At 51.0% G+C, this 16,705-nt stretch overlaps 1 protein-coding gene across 2 annotated transcripts; it reads left to right on the plus strand.

The window, feature by feature from the left end:
• Window positions 1-1,872: 1,872 nt before the first annotated feature.
• Window positions 1,873-16,261, plus strand: LOC119060295 (apolipoprotein L2-like). 2 transcript variants are annotated; one of them, XM_037160361.2, is made up of 5 exons: window positions 1,873-2,018; window positions 3,359-3,468; window positions 12,728-13,623; window positions 13,905-14,033; window positions 14,689-16,260. In XM_037160361.2, the coding sequence occupies exons 2-5, from the start codon at window positions 3,399-3,401 to the stop codon at window positions 14,992-14,994; spliced, it is 1,401 nt and encodes a 466-aa protein (XP_037016256.2). In that variant the 5' UTR covers window positions 1,873-2,018; window positions 3,359-3,398; the 3' UTR covers window positions 14,995-16,260. The 2 variants fall into 2 exon arrangements, with proteins under 2 accessions (XP_037016256.2, XP_053518208.1); XM_053662233.1 differs by lacking the exon at window positions 1,873-2,018 and adding an exon at window positions 6,044-6,088 and having other exon boundaries at window positions 3,385-3,468; window positions 14,689-16,261.
• The last annotated feature ends 444 nt before the right edge of the window (window positions 16,262-16,705 follow it).

Consider the following 16,705-nt stretch of genomic DNA (forward strand, 5'->3'; position numbering starts at 1 on the left):
CTGACTTCTTCCCACCTGAGCCTGTCCCCCAGGATCTCAGGGGACAAACCTTCCATTGCTCCTCCTGCTCGCTCACTGGGCTCCCACTCTCCCATGCAGTCATGTCCCTGAGATCTTGGGACCCCGAAAGTCCCACTGGGACACCTTGGGGAAGCTTGCGCACATCTGGCTTGGACTAAGCACAGGCGTGTGCATCACCCAGCCGCTGGAACCCCGGAGTGACTGTGGCACAGGAGGCTGACTGACAGGAAGGACTGTTTGCAGTATGAGGGAGGGTTATTGAACAATAGAGGACAGAGAGAGACTGCCAGACAGACAGCAAGCATCCTCTCCAAGAGACCTCCTGCAAGAGCTTCCAGAATGGTCTCCTGTGTTGGGCCTTGAGGCCCACCCTGGCCTTGCTCCCGAGCCCATTCTCCGCACTGAGCCAGAACAGCCCTCAGGAAAACAGACCTTATCAAACACCTGCTTCCAGCTTCTCAATGGCTTCCCTTTGCTCCATACAACAGCTAGAAGCCTCCACACAGCCTAATGTAACCCGTGTTAGCTTGGGGTTCCCTGAGTGTCTAGCTGGAGGCAAAGCTCAATGAGAGAGGATTTATTTGGGACTGAGGGACCCAGGGAAGCGAAGCAGAGAGGGAGGGAAAGTTGATATAAGACATGATCTTACTTTGGTCGCCTGTGTGGGTGACTGAGTCTGCAGACCTTCCCTGAACCTCCATGGAGTGGCCTCAGATTCAAACTCTGCTGGGAGAAATGAGAGCAGCATCTGACCTTTGCTCCTATCACCCTCGGGCTTGTTTCCATGGCCACTGAGTCTGTATTTCCTTGTGTGGAGCACGTGAGGGCCAAACTGGCTTCCAGGACTGGGGCCTGGGCAGGGAGCAAGAGACACAGGACGTGCACAATGACCCCTGACAATTCCTAAGCCACTCACCGAGGGTGTGCAGTGCAGTCTACGTCCTTTTGGATGTACTGCCCCATGGGAGCCTTTTCTCAGTCCCTCGAACTCCCTGTGAGCCAACGTTATTGAGACCTTCAGTCGATTCTTCCATTTGTTCCTGGAGCCCGCCCACTGGCCAGGCCCTGAGCAAGGTGCTTCCCTTCTCTGTCATTCTCCATCAGTTCTTGGTCCGCTCTCACGTTTGCACAGATGCACCTGGGCATTTGCTGGAGCATTTCAGGCACTGGGTAAGCGAGCCACTCAGCAGTCCCTCAACCCTGCCCCTGAAGCCTCACAGTGGAAATGCACTTGGCTAAATGTGCATTCGAGGCAACTCCACTGTAGGACTGTGTCAGTTGGGTCCCTTTGGTTATAAGCACCAGAGACTGAGTCTGGCCAACAAACACAAAGGAGTGTCTGTGGGAAGGGAGCTAGGGTTCAGAGGATGACAAGGAGCCCAGAACCTACACTTCAGGAGGGACAGGCCCGGGCAGAGCCAATGTCAGGAGCTTGTGTCGGTGTTCTGGGGTCCCTGCCTTCAGGTGTCTTAGGTCCAAACACCTAGACCCTAGTGTTTCTGAGTCAAGTTTCAAGTTCTCAGCAGAGAGAATAGCGTGGGTCAGGTGACTGGATCTTTGGACCAATCAGTCAGGCCAAGGGATGAGGAAGAAGAATGGGGAATAGGGACAGAAACCCTGGGGGGAGGTCTCAGGTCAAGAGGCCCCCTGACTTTGTGCTGTGGTCCCTCATCCCTAGGAGCTGCTGCGGCAGCGGGACCAGCAGAAGCAGGGCCTGAGCACCAAGCTGCAGCAGGTGGAAGAGGAGAAGAATTCCCTGAAGGAGCAGCTGGAGGAGTGCGAGGAGGAGGCCAAGTACAACCTGGAGAGGCAGGTTGCCACCCTGCTGGCCCAGGTTCAGTGCTGGCTGCCCCAGAAGATCCCCGCACTGCCGGGTGGCTCAGGGACACTGGTCAGATTCTGCAGGCTGGGTCCACCCTGGCCAGCTTGAGCTGGACGCCCTTCCTCAGGGACTTTCTATCATCTCCAGCCCAGGATTCCTAGCCCTGGGCCCCTAGGTAGGATTCAAGAATCCGTGAACTTGGAGGGAAGAGACTGAAATCCTTATCATCACCAGTGTCCAGCTGACACCTGGTGTTTCCTTCCTGATGAATGTTGACAAGTCATGGTGTTAGGAGACAGGGACTGGGCCCTGGGTGGGTCTGCCCAGGCCCCACTGTAGCGTGTGGGTTCTGGACTTCATGTAGGAAAGATGTCACAACAGGAGTCCAAGGGACTATGAGGACACACATGAAACAAGGAAGGGCTTAGCATAGAAGATCAACAAGAGAGCCGAGGCTGGGTGGCCTTAAGCCACTGGGAAGTCAGAGAAAAGGGGGCTTTAGGGACAGGTTCAGGGTAAAGCCTGAGTCAAGCTGCCAGAGGCCTGTTGCCTTAGTGTTCAGGAGACAAGAGCTGAGAGGAGAAGAAAGGAAAGGGATGGCAGGCACTGGGCCCTTGGGTCGAGGTTTTATCTCTCCTTTGCGGGTGGAAATCCTCGGGGAGGCCTCGGGAGGGTTTCAGTAGCACAATCGCCAGTTCTCCAGGTGTGACTTTCAGCGTCATGGTCTCCCGTGATTACTCACTGCAGTTGGTTCTGGCCATCGCTCACCTGGTCTGGCTGCTTTTCTGGGCCTGAAAATGAAATAAACTGAAATCTGGATATTCTCTCCAGGGAAGAAGAGGCCAGGGGAGGAGAGGTTACCCTGGAGATGCGGTCCTTTGGCCCCCCAGGTTTGGTCCCTGCCAGGCACTGGGGGCCTTCTGCCTGGTGACCGTCTGCACCTGGCTGTACACTGCTCGGGTGCTATGTTTGGCCGGCCGCTTCAGTTTTCTCATTCCACGGTTTCCCTGGGGCGCCTGCTGCGGCTGATGGGGCCAAGGGTTTCTTCTGAGATTTCAGGAGTCTGAGAGGTTGTTTCTCCCACCCTGTCAGCTCAGTGCTGGGTCTTGTGGGGAAACGAGGCCCTGAGCAGGGAGTGACTTATCCCAGCGCCATGATGAGGATATGCCTTCTAGATTCAAACTGAATCTAAGATAAACCAGTCTGGGGCTCCAGCTGCCTGTCACCACTCAGGGGAAAAAGCGGAGACAGGGACTGGATTATGATGGTGCTTTTGGGGAACGTGAGGGAGGACGCGAGGGCAGGGGTCTGGGAACCAGCCCACGGGGAGGAGGGGGAATATGCTCAGGATCCCACAGTCCGTCAGGGGCAGGTCTTCCTCCCTGAAGCTGGAGGCAGGGCGGGCTGGGCCAGGAAGGCCCTGGGCTGGGACCAGTGTAGGGCGGAGCCAATGGGTGATATGTTCGGTCATGAGCTTCTCAGAATTGTGGCTTTTGTTTCACTTTTGCTTCCCAGGACCTTGGGATTCAGAAGTTGGTTTTGTGCCCAGGAACAGATGGCCAGTGGATCTGCACGGCTAAGAGCACCTGGATCTCGTTCCAGCTCAGCCAGAGGAGGGCTCCTTGGTAAGCTGGGGAGGGTAGGAGCCCCCACCCACCTGTTCTCACAACCCCCTGAGACAGGGACTCTTGTCACTCTTCTAGAGATGAGGGGAAACCGGAGCTCCGGGAGGTTAGGGAAACAGCCCAGGGCACACTTAGCGGTGCCAGAGCCAGGGTCTGCGCCCAGGTGTGTCCGACGGCTTCCTTCCTCCCCTGTGGCCCCGAACGGTGGAGCAGGAGGGGGAAATACCTCCGATGGGTTCACAAAACTCCCCCCAGCGCAGCTCAGGACCTGGGCTACCTGAGACATGGGCCAGGGACCCTAGAAAGAAGATGGATGTTGGGGTGCGTTACTCAAAGCAGAGGTGGAGGAGGGCAGGAGGTGTCCTGGTGGCCTGGCTGCCGCTGCCTCAGGCCAGGCCTGATGCCGAGGCTGATGGGGGCCAAGGATTTCTTTTGAGATTTCGGGAATCTTTTTTTTTTTTTTTTAATTTTAATTAATTTTATTTAGTTATTTTTCAAGTACAGTTTTTTTTGTCTATTTCTCCCATCCCAGCCTCCCCCGCCCCTTGCTCCCCACCTCCCTCCCATTTCCACCCCCCTTAGTTCTCATCCTGTGTCCTTCCTATTTGTTCCTCCAAATCCCTCCCCCTTTTTCCCCTTAAGTTCCCTTCCTTCTCCGCTCTGGTCACTGTCCCCTTGTTCTCTATTTCAGTGTTAGATTTCGGGAATCTGAGAGGTCATTTCTCCCACCCTGTCAGGGCAGTGCTGGGCCCTGTGGGGACACTGGGGCCCTGATGGGGCGGGGGTGGGGGATGTGTGTGTGACTTGCCCGGGTGCCAGGATGGAGACCGAGCAGGAAGATGGCCGGGCTTGGCTCCCCACCCTTGGCTGGCCCTCAGTTTGAAACCAGAGGGCAACCAAGTCCAGACTCCTGCTCTGGTGTCACTGCTCAGCCAGAGAGCAGAGGCAAGGCCAGGGTTAAAATTGTGCTTTTACTGATATCAGGTGCCAGCAATCTGAGAAGTTGGCAGGTAAAAACCCTACCATCCACCTTCCCTTGAGCTTTCAGAAGCAAAGTTTATATAGGGTAAATGTGGGAATTGGGGGGGTATTTCAAGGGGGAGCACAGAGATGCTGCTTCTCCTGGGAGTCTGGGGAGGCGGCGCTGAAAGGGGAGTCACTCAGCTTCTTGCTAAGCTCACTCCCTTTGCAGCAGAACCCTGTGGGTTCTGTCACTCTGGGCTCTAATGTTTGCCGCCGATAAAACTGTGGCTTCCAATGCCAGAGTTTGGTAAAAAGGAAAGCACTTATTTAATGAAAAGTTGTATAGGTTTAGAGTAATGGTGGAATTTGCTGCTCAGTCTCACTCCCTTTGAACGCCCACAGACACACACAGTCCAGCCTCTCCATGCACCCCCTGCCTTTTCCCCAGTCAGGCCTGTCTCAGAGCATGCCAGTCAGAGGTACCAACTTTCGGAAAGAAAAAAGGAAAAACAAAAAACGGAAGTCCGGGGCTCACTCCCAGTTGTCTGTGTTCAGCTGGGCGGGTGTCCTGAGGTTCCCAGCACCAGCAGGCATGTTGCTAGGATCTCCGGTTCTTAATCCAACACCCAGTGGCTCTACCTCATGGCTGTCCAGCGAGGGTCCTTCCACTCCCTGTTGAACCACATGGTCCCACAGGGTCTCGCATTGTCCTGCTGCACATGACTGTTTGCCTTTTAGTTTAAACCCGGCCTGGACCCTCCTCCATAACCCCATTTCCGACTCCTCCCACAATCGGCTACATCCACCACACCCCCATATTTTCCGCCTTTTCCGGCTGCCATTGTTAGCCTGGCAGGCGTGGTCTGGGTGGTGCAGAGTAAGCTGTCTGCGGTTCTCACGCAGGTGCTGTAACCTGGACAACCGCATTCCAGCTACATCACAGGTCAAAGTGAGGCCCGCCCCCTGGCCTACACAAAGTATCAGCATTGCAGTGAAGCCAACCTCCTGGTACTGCTATGCAAAGTGGCTCAACAGCGGGCTCCACATTCCCATGCCCCAGCCAAGCTCGTGGGGGACGTCCTGTATCCCTGGACCCTCCAGGTTCTGGACCTCGTTCCACACCTGCTACAGTTGCCCCTTGTTCCAGCATTACTTCCCCATCTGCCTTAACATTCCCTCTCCCCCCGACACCTGGGGTTTATGGCCCTTGAAGGTCTGTGTTTTCTGGTTGGGGAGACAAGGTAAAACCATTCACTCGATGTGAGAGAGAAGCATAGATCAGTTGCCTCCTGTATGCGCCTAGACCAGGGATCGAGCCTGCAACCTTTTTTGCTGAGGGACGACACTGTCACCCGTGATAAAATTTTGGCATCAGTCATTTCACATTGACCTGCAGGCTCCTGCGGGTGGGGGTCAGTCACCTTCGATGTATGTACATGTCGCACACAGTGGCCCGTGGGTCTGACTGGGTTGTGGCAGCCGCTGCAGTGTTAAATGTTTAGAGGTCCCATCAATCAAACTGTCCTTTTGTGGCATCTGGGATTTGTGTCTCGATTAGGAATGTTTCCGCAGCTCAGGATTAATTTGAACATTTCTTCCCCCACATTTACAGTTTATTCCTTCTGCTTTAAATGAAGATCGCTTTGGGATCGACTGTGTGAGTTACTGGTTGATTTTTTTAGAACTTTTGTTGTTGCTTCTTCCTTTCCTCCTCCTCTTCTTTGTCTCCATCTTCCTCTTCTTCCTCACGCAGGACATAATGGATAGGTTACGACAGCGGCCAAAAGGAACGCAATTCACTGCTGTGCCTCACGGGGGCCTCTCAGGCAGTGAGCGCAGTCCTGGCGACATTAGTGAGCCACAGCGGTGGTGCAGCACACCCGATGCTGTTCTGGGACAGCTCTGGGTTTGATTGCCCGCCTCCAGGAAGCATGACTCCCAGAGCAAGAGAAGGGCTTATTTATTTAAAGTTGATGCAGGTTTTGAATGACGGCAGATTTCTGCCCTTAAGTCCCACTCCCTTGAAAACACCTTACAACACATAACCCTGCCTTCCTTTGCCAAACCAGACCAGGTTCAGAACACACCAGTCAGAGGTAGCATTGTCCAGAACAGCAGGAGTCTGCAGCACAGCATTCTGGGTCACAGTTCAGCTCCGAGCACCCCTCGCGAACCGGTGCTTGGTTTCACAGGTCCCCGCCCAGCTCCATCTGGTCTGCTGCAGTCCTCTCCGTGTTAATGCAGACCCCGTGGACTGCTCTTACTCCAAACCGTGTGGCTTCCCCCTCACATGCCAGGCATTGTAGCCAACTCCCCTCCACACCCTGTCAGACCCCGTGCCTTCCTCTTCCTCTCTTTCAGCACGCCCTCCTTTAAATACTGGGCCAGGAACTTCCTGTGTGACCTTATATCTGGCCCCTCCCATGATGTGCCATTTTTGCCATCCCCCCCCCCCCGTGTTTTTTTCACCTTCTTTCAGCTGCTATCTCCAGTCTGAGCTAGAGTTCAGGGCTGCGGGAAATATGCTCTGCTATTTTGGGAGACCCCACTCTGCACCCCATTACAGCAGGGGGCTGGAGGGACCCGGGCAGGAGCCCCAGACCTGGACTGGCCACTCCGGGGGACAGGAGGCTTCGGAGTGTCCTGCTCAAGGCCTGGCCATTGTCATCACATTTTAACAGGGGGACCCGTGTTGTTTTTTGTGTTCCGCTGTTCCTCTTCCTCCTCATATAAAAATATCTTGGCTACAGGAAGGAGACAGGGAGATAAATGGAAGCCCCAGAAATGTGACGGAACTGTCAAGAGTACATTAAAGCAGTGGGGTCGTGTGTGTGAAATCTGAGTCCCAGTTTTATCTGTTTTCTGCCAGAAAGAGCTTTTCATTGAGATGGACAGGAAAAACAAATGGAATTTCTCAACTGCCAGGGAAACTGGTTGCTCTAAGTCCTACTGATGGGACTCACCTGGGGACTGAGCTTGGCCTTGCCGGGGGGGGGGGGGGACAGAGGGGCAGGGACAGGAGGGGCCGCAGGGAGTAGACAGGCCCCGTGTCTGCAGATGCAGTCGGTACACACTGCACACCTCGAAGGGCGTCGGGAAGAATGTGAGTTATTATACGTGAGGTTACAGCATTGTGGGGGCAGAGCAAAGACCGCACACATTGTTAGTCTCCCTTCTCATTAGCTGTTATTCTGCCTATGAGTCCCTTTGCTTTTGAGTCAGGCAGGTGTCAGGAGGGGTTGATAAATGCTGTTTGCCCTTCTTAAAAAAATGCCTAAACTTAATCGAACTTTGCTTGCTTCCCTCATCTCCTAAAGCAAGATAGTCACAGAACCGAGAGAAATCCTCTCTGGAAAGATCCGATTCACAGACACCCTCATATCCTATGAGAATAAATGTAAATTGGTACCATTTGCAGAAACATGTGGCTCAAGGTACAAAAGAATGTTTATATGTTGATACGCTCTGACCCAGTCATTCAACTTCTAGGATTATATTAAGGGAAACAGTCTAAATGCTGGCAAAGTTTTATGCAAGAAGACAGTTTTTACACTATTTTCATCAAGAGTTATAAAGAAAGTAAGACTCAGCATCTGGGGGAGTATAACTGAGGGGACTGGGCACCCTCAGGACGGTTTGGTTTCGGACAGCAGGGCTCGGGGATGGGGCCAGGGTGACAGGACACCAGGCCCCTGCGGCAGGGGTCCCCAGTCTCAGCAGGAGGTGAGTGGTGGGTGAGGGAGTGTAGATTTATCAGTACTTACAGCCACTCCGAATGACTCCCATCACCGTCTGAGCTCTGCCTCCTGCCAGATCAACGGTGGCATGACAGTCTCATAGCAGCACAAGCCCTACTGTGAGCTGCACGTGCGAGGGACCTAAGCTGCACGCTCCTCACGAGAATCTAATGCCTGATGACCAAGGTGGAGCTGAGGCGGGGATGCCAGTGCTGGGGTGCGGCCGCAAATACAGGTTATCATCAGCAGAGAGGTTGGACTGTGCAGAGACCGTAATAAACCAATTGCGTTTAGATGCATATTAAAACCCTATCAGTGAGTTGGGCAAGTGACAGTTATGCTGCACCTGGCGGCAGGCTTTACAGTGGCCAGTGAGTTGACATACTTCAGCTGTACAGCCGCACCTGGTGTCAGGCTTTAAGTCAGAATCCAACACTTATTTTAGTCTGTGGGTGGCTCATCATTCATTCACCGCTTCTGTCTGCACTAGTTTCCCACACTGCAGAAGTTTGGGTAGCCTGCGTGCTAACCACAGCATGTGGTGAGTGACGCACTTACCTCCTTATATATTACAATGTAATAATAATAGAAATAAAGTGCACAATAAATGTAATGCACTTGAATCATCCTGAAACCATCCGACGTCCGCCACCCCACCCCCAGGTCCACGGAAAAATTGTCTTCCATGAAAACAGGTCGCTGGTGCCGAAAAGGTTTTGGACCACTGCCTTAGCAGACGAGGCTCTTTCAGAATTAAGGAGGGTGCAGTCTTCGGGAAGCAACAGCACCAGGAAATTTACCAAGAGAGAGACGTGGGCGTAGGGTGCGAGACTGTTTCGAAAGGAGAGGCGTCACTGACAGATGCACATAGTGATCATTTTGGTCTATTAAGAGTAGAGCGTGGTCTTCAAAAGTCCTCATCATCCCAAAAGACAGCTCCTGGAAGAAATCTGTGGCCGAGGCCCGTGTGCCCAGGTAACCGCTGGGAGACGCCCCTGTTGTCACCCAGATCCCCCCCTGATCTAGCTGCTTCTGCCAGGCACACCTCCTCCAGGCAGGATCCTGTGGTTGGGGTTGAATATCCTCTCAACAACCTATAAGGAAGACTTCCTTCATGTCATTCCTTGGCAGTGAATGGCCTCAGACTGAGAAGAGATGGACCCCCAGGAAGACAGTTACCTAACCACTCTCTGTCTTACTCATCTGTTCAATATTTTGGTGAGGAAAATAAGATGATGTATTTAATTTGTTTACCCTAAGGACTGATACATAGTAGGTGCTCAGTTAACACGAACTTTTAAAAAGATAGTTGGGAAAAGACGGGAATTAAGAGTCTTCCTCCTGGAGACCAGAGGCAAGCAGGACTTGCTTGGGGACAAGCCTTCTACATCCTGGTACCTGTGGAGTCCCTGGGGACTTGGCCAGAGGGCTGTCCCTCCCTCAGTGAGGATGTGGACACACACGGCAGGGCCTGCTGGCCCAGGAGGCGGAGAGGCTGGACGGAGCTGGGCCGGGCTGGTTGAATCCTGACTCTGTCTCTGCCCAGCTCTGGGGTCTGGGCTTATATGTCTTAGAGGCGCTGATTTGTCACCTCTGTCTTCAGTGGGAACAGCAGGTCATGTGATAGGATGGTGGTGAAGGCTGTAGGGTGCACTGTGGGGTCAAGGGAGAGGGACCAAGTGCAGTCATCCTGTCCAGAGGCCAAGTTCATGAACATTTGGCTATCTGGTTTTTAATAACTATGCAGATGGCTGCTATAAAAACTAGCCTGCAGGTCTTTGTTCGCCTTTTCATTACTCTTGGGCAAATCCCTGCCAGTGGGATCGATAGGTCACACAGTAAATACACGATTGACTTTATGACGACCAAACTGGTGTCCGAAGTGGTTGAAACATTTTACATTCCAGCAACAGATGATAAGTCCAGTTGCTCTGCATCCTCATTGACACTTGACATTGAGAGTTTTACCTTTTTTTGCCCTTCTGGTTGGTTTGTCGGGTTGTCTCACCGTAGCTTTAATTGGCATTTCCCTGATGACTAGAGATGTATATATTTTTTTCATGTGTTTGTTTACCATCCAGAAACCTTGGGCAAATTGTTCAAATTGTTTTTCCCTTAAAAAAAATTGGGCTGTACACCCTCTGATTGAATTATGATAGTCTCAAAATTTTGGATGCCAGTCATCCATCAGATGTCTGTTTTCCAAACACGTTTTCCCAGTCTGGGGCACATGTCATGATTTTGTAAAGAGCATCTTTCAAAGAAGAAAATTCTCAATTTTTTTGCCCGTCTGAATTTAGGACACAAAGGCAAGTAGAGAGAGAGATGGTGCAGATGAAGACAGCTTCCTCTTCCCAAATGAGCCACAGATGCTTTTTGAGTGCTGACTTCATAGAAAACTCTAGGCTGAAACTTGAAAGCATATGAACACCCACTTTAGACAAAACCAGCAATGGGTTTCAGTAGCTTCTCTAATTTCATTAAATGACACCCCTCACTATGCTATTTTGTCTTTATAGACACAGATGTAGATAAATATTTTACCTATGGTTTATAAACCATAAATATTTTCATGGTTTACCCATGTATAACCATGAAAATGGCAGTTCCCTTTAGTCAAATATTATACTCAATACATTTATCTGAATTGTATCATTTGTAGTGTTTATACCCTTGAGGTTCATTAGCAAAAAAAAATGTTACTAGTGACTTGGTAGGTTTAATACGTTAGCACTAGGAAAAGTCAAATAAAGGTCAAAAAGTAAAAAAAAGTACCTTTTATTTGACATTGGTGAAATAAGTCTAAAGTAGTAAAGAAATATAGTAGAGTTAACTCTGGATAGTGTTTAAAACCCAATTTTTAAAGCCATTTTTCAGCCCTGACTAGTGTTGCTCAGTTGCTTAGGCATTGTAACGCCAATGGAAAGGTCACTGGTTTGATTCCTGGTCAGGGCACATGCGTGGTTGCAGGCCAGGTCCCCTGTTGGGGTCGTGCAAGAGGCAACTGGGCTAGGTTTTTGTTTTTTATTTGTTTTTTTTTTGTGCTATTTGTAAGTTTTCTTGCAGTCTTTTTATCTTTCCTTGAATATTTTACTCAGGGGTTCTAAAAGGTAATCTGGTCTCCATCTTCTAGGAACTGAAGTTGATCTTTGTAGAATCAGATTTTGTTTGTATTTTTCTTTTAAAACCATTTTCATTTGCTCTGGCTGGGTTATGCCAAGGTGTGTTCCCTCCCCAGCCAGGACGCATCGCATGCAAGGATCAACCAGTGAAAAAAAAAAAAGGAAGAAAAGAATCAATGAATGCATGCATAAATAAGTGAAACAACAAATCCACATTTCTTTCTCTCCCTTCCTCTCTCTCTAAAAATTAACAAATAAAATTTAAAAGAGTCCTGGCTGGTGTAGCTCAATGGATTGAACACGGGCCTGTGAACCAAAGGATTGTGGTTCGATTCCCAGTCAGGGCACATGCCTGGGTTACAGGCCAGGTCCCAGCAGGGGATGCACAAGAGGCAACCATACATTGCCATTTCTCTCTATCTCTCCTTCCCTTCTCCTCTAAAGATAAATAAATAAAATCTTTTTAAAAATTAAAAGAATATTTTATTAAAAAGTATAAATATTAAAACATTTAGAAACATCAAAAATTAATTTTTTCATTCAAAATAAAAAGTCCATGCCTTTACTTTCTAGTTCTTTCACAGGCCAGAAGTGACACCACATAACACAAATCCCCCATAATACGTCGCCTTGTCAGGCTGACCCGTGGCCACGTGCCAGGCAAACAAGAGCTCCCACCAGTCAGGACACTGGAGGGACCCAGAGAGCACGTCCCAGTGTCTAAGGCGAAGGGCAGGCCTCTCTGCAGTTGGGTTCCGTCTGCACCACACTCTGAATGCAATTTCCAGCCTTTTTCATCTCATGGCACCCATACACGAACTACTGAAAGTCTGTGGCATGCCAAAAAATGTTATATTTTTTGTCAGTCTAACCAAAGATATAGGTATAGTGTTAATCCATCCGCATCAGGTGATTATTGTTATGTTTATTGCTGCTGTTGCTGTTGTTTTGTGGGTTTTTTTTCACAATGTATGGGAAAAGAAGTGTGTGTGCCTTACTCAAGAGTCAGGTGTGGAATGTTTTAAAAATTCATGCAGCACACCAGTGAAAATCGGTGCTCTAAGATTTCCCGTATGAGGGTTTTATTTGCTACAACCCCACTCTTCCTTGTCTACTCTCAGAGATTCCAATCCACACACACCAGGGTGGTGATGGGTTGGCCTGCCCTTGAGCAAGAAGCCGTCTTCATCAAATACTGACCACTTCCTAGCAACCGAGGCGGACTTGTCCTTATTTATCCCTGACCGAACCAGTGCTGTGAAGCACGTACAAGGGACGAAGTATGTGTTTAACACTGAATGAGAAAAGTCTTTACATTTGTAAAATTCTTTGCCATTTGATTTAGAGTCAAAACTTTGGAATTCTGCAAGATGGATCTTGCCCATTTCGCAGGTAAGAAAACTGCCTTTCTTAATCACTTGACCTTTATTATTACAGGGATAAGGCAGATGCCCCAGCTGAAAAGATTCATGGCCACAGAGGACACAGACCACCAGTGTAGGGAGGTGGTTCTGAAGGAGTTTCCTCAGGTGAGACAGGAGCTGGAGGAGTGCATAGCGCAGCTCCACGCGCTGGCTGACAAGGTGGACAAGGTGCACAGGCACTGTGCCATCTCCAACGTGGTGTCCAGTTCCGCCGGCGCCGTGTCTGGCATTCTGACCATCGCTGGCCTGTCCCTGGCACCTGTGGCAGCTGGGGCCAGTCTGGTGCTTGCAGCAACTGGGGCAGGACTGGGGGCAGCAGCAGCTGTGACCAGGCTGTTCACCAGCATCGCAGAGGTTGTAGAGAACCAGTCCGCAAAGGACAAAGTCAGAAGGCTAGTGCCAACTGGCATCAAGGAGTGGTACATGGTCAAGGAGAATGGAGATCAGAGAAGATTCGAACTGGAGTCCTTAGCACAATCTTGCTTTAAATCCCTGCAAAACGTTGTGAAGAATGTGGAAGCCTATAACCAGGCCAAAGACAACCCTAGCTTAGTAGCCAAGGCCAGGGTGTTCCTGGCCACTGGAAACACCTCTGACGAAAGCCACAAGGAACTGCAGGCAGCTTTTAGAGGCACCTTTCTGGCAATGGACACGGAATCCAGGAAGTCTGTGAGAGTCGATGCAGCTCACTCATTTGTGGCAGATGTGATCACACTTGCCCGAGAGGCAAAGCACTTGGATGACGGGGCAAAGGCACAGTTGGCTGAAGAGTTGAGGCAGCTGGCCTGGGAGCTGGAGAGCGAATTGAAGAAACTCACTCAGAATCAGCAGGAGGTAGAGCGGCTCAACAAGCAGCTCCACATTCAGAGGGAGGGCCTCATGAGCTCCCTGGACAGTGTGGACAAGAGGGTGAGTACCAGCAGGGGCCCACAGGGACAGTAAAGGGGACTAGCAGGTGAACAGACACTGAGGCAGGGACCTCAGGCACCTCTTGTCCCTCTGCTCCTGACTCGGGTTCCCTTGGGTGGCAGGACATTGAGCTGGAAGCAGTGATCCATGGCTGTGGCTGCTCGGAAGAAGCTAGAGATGGACCCGAGGGGCCTGGAGGCAGTGGGAGGGCACATGCTGGGGCAGGGGCAGGTGGGCGGCCACTGGAATGGGGGCGTCAAGCATCTCCTCCCCACGCCCAGGTCTGGGAGAAGAACTACTTTCGAGAGCTGGAGGACAGGCGCACCTTCCGCGAGGAGATCCTGGCGCAGGCCAAGGAGAACGAGAAGAAGCTGAAGAGCATGGCAGCCGAGATGATTCAGCTGCAGGAGGTGGCCGGGCCCAGGGGCACTCAGGGTCACTGCCCTCTGGCTGGCAGAGGCAGCTCAAGGCCTCCCATGGGACAGCCTTGGGCAGCACTGGAAATAAACCAGGGGAATGCCGTGGACGAGTGGGGGTGGCTCTCTGTGACAGAAGTCCCCTCAGGGCTTCACTAAGTGGCAGGGCTCCCTGGAGTAAAGGACACTGTGTGTCACCACCACCTCCTGCTGCTGAGAATTGGGGCCTGGAGAGGAGGGGTCCCTCCCAGACGCCTATGCCCTGAGTGTCCCCTTGCCTGTCACATATGAGGCACATGTGGAGGCGGTCCCTGTGTTCCAGGCAGCCTTCTGCAGTGTGAGGTTATAGCCAGTGAGTTCCGTGGCCAGACATCCAGGCACGTTCCCATTCACTCTGAGGCCCTCAGAGAGAAGGACACCTACTGGGTGTCATTATTCAGTAGAGTGGTGGGGACAGATCAGGTGGGAGCCTTCTGAGACCAGGACACTTGCTAGCAAGCCACCTCCCAAATTTGCCCAACATCCCTTTTGCTGCAGAGGTGGCGGTGTCAGGATCTGAACGCTGCCGTCCTTCCTGGGACACTGGAAAGAGCAGCTTCATGGAAGGGCCCGGATGCCCCTCTTCACTCCTTTGCTTCCTCCCCACCAGGTAAAAGCCAACCTTGAAAAGGCCAAGCAGACCCTGGAGCATGAGCGAGGGGAGCTGGCCAAGGAGGTGAAGGTCCTGCTGCAGGGCAAGTGGGACTCAGAGCACAAGTGGCAGAAAGTGGAGGCCCAGCTGCAGGCGCTGCAGGTGAAGTTCAAGGAGGGAGAGCGCAACTGCCAGCCCCCGGGCCTGGGCGCCGCTCCCTGCAGCCGCTCCTCCGTCTTGGCCCTGTTTGCCAAGACGGCTGCTCTTTCTCTTCTTCTTATTCTTCTCTTTCATTTCGTTTTTTTTTCTTCTTCTAGTTTCTAATTTTAAGAAATCCTTCATTTTGAAAGTGTTTTAAAATACCATTTTTACTTAAGCCAGCCTCAAAGATAAGCACAAAACTGACCGGTTCACTTTTTTAACCACGGCCACCAGAGCCGCCACTTCTAGGCGGCGTGCTCTGCCAGCCGAGAGCAGAGGGAGGCTCGGACTCAGACCGTGACTTTGCTGCCCGAGGGTCAGACCACCTCGTGCAGAGAGGAGACGTGCACATGGTCGCCGGGCACATGGTGGCCATTCCTACTGCTGACCTGCCCCGGACTCGCCCTGGCTCACGGAAAAGCTAGTTCCTGCCCAATTCAGGATGTTTCAGTGAACTCAACCCCCATTTCCTTAAAACATAGAAGAGCAGAACTCTTTTTTTTTTGTTGTTAAAAACTAAAAAAAGGAACAATTCTCCACAAAAGGGCATTTTCTGTTTTTAATAAGTACTTTTAAAATTTCTTTTTTCCCCTCTAGCTTTTAAGTCTCCTCCTTCCGATATTGCCTTTTCCTGTACAAAACAGATATCTTTTTATGCTGTTTTTCTTTTTCTCAAAATAAAAAAGTACTGCAGCTTAAAGACTAAACATTTGCAAGACTAGTGATAAATATTTTTAAAAATTTAAAGATGAATCACCTACATTACCTTGATTAAGTCAAAAATAAAAACCAGTTGGCACTAAGATGGCTCTTTTAAGTGTTTAAACAATTTTAAAAGCTGGCCCTGGCTCGTGCGGTTCAATAGATTGAGCATGGGCATGCAAACCAAAGGGTCGCTGGTTCGATTCCCAGTCAGGGCACATGCTGGGGTTGCAGGCCAGGACCCCATTTGCAGGCGCGTGAGAGGCAACCACACGTTGATGTTTCTCTCCCTTTCTTTCTCCCTTCTCCTCTCTCTAAAAATACATAAATAAACTCTTTTTAAATTTTTAGAAAATGTGTATTTATTTTGTAAGAATGCACCGCTAGACCAAAGCAACTACGTTTTTAAAAGTTCTTGGCTGTGCTGACCGGGGCGGCTCCATTTGTTAGGCAATCATCCCACAAAGTGCAAGGTCACCGGTTGGATTCCAAGTCAGGGCTCACGCCCGGGTTGCAGGTCTGGCCCCTGATTGGGGTGGAGTACAAGAGGCCACCAATCACACTGATGCTTCTCTCCCTCTCTTCCCTCCCTCTCCCTCGCTTTAAAGATAAATTTTAAAAATCTTTAAAATAAAATCTTTGGCAAAAAATTTACAAAAACTTTTTCCATTGAACCTAATAAAAGTGATACATAGACAATATTTGGTATTATCGCCTTTGGTTTAATGAGTTCGGATTCTACAGCATTCCCAAGGCACAGTGATCTGGGAGACAAATGGGCTCTGCAGGCGTGACGTGACGGGGGCATCCGTGCCCAGCTTCCAGGGAGCCCCACAGGCCCCTGCCCCGGATGCCGTGGGGCTGAGAGGAGACTCGCACCTCGGCCCCCAGGGCCGCGGGGAACTCTGGCAGCCACTGAACCGGCTGCTGGACTTGGGCCTCTCCTCTCCTGGGGATCTGAGGCCCAGCAACAGGCCATCCTGGAAAAGAGGTCATCAGGACAGGTGACGGGATGGGCTTTTCGACAGCCATCTCTCAGACTTGTGGCCATCTCAAAGGGATGAAGACGGAGAATGGGGAGTAGGGACAGAAACCCTGGGGGGAATGTCTCAGGTCAAGAACCCACCTGATT

This window comes from Artibeus jamaicensis, unplaced genomic scaffold, assembly GCF_021234435.1.
Source record: "Artibeus jamaicensis isolate MK-2021 breed Jamaican fruit bat unplaced genomic scaffold, CSHL_Jam_final contig_233, whole genome shotgun sequence".
In the NCBI taxonomy this organism is placed as follows: domain Eukaryota; kingdom Metazoa; phylum Chordata; class Mammalia; order Chiroptera; family Phyllostomidae; genus Artibeus; species Artibeus jamaicensis.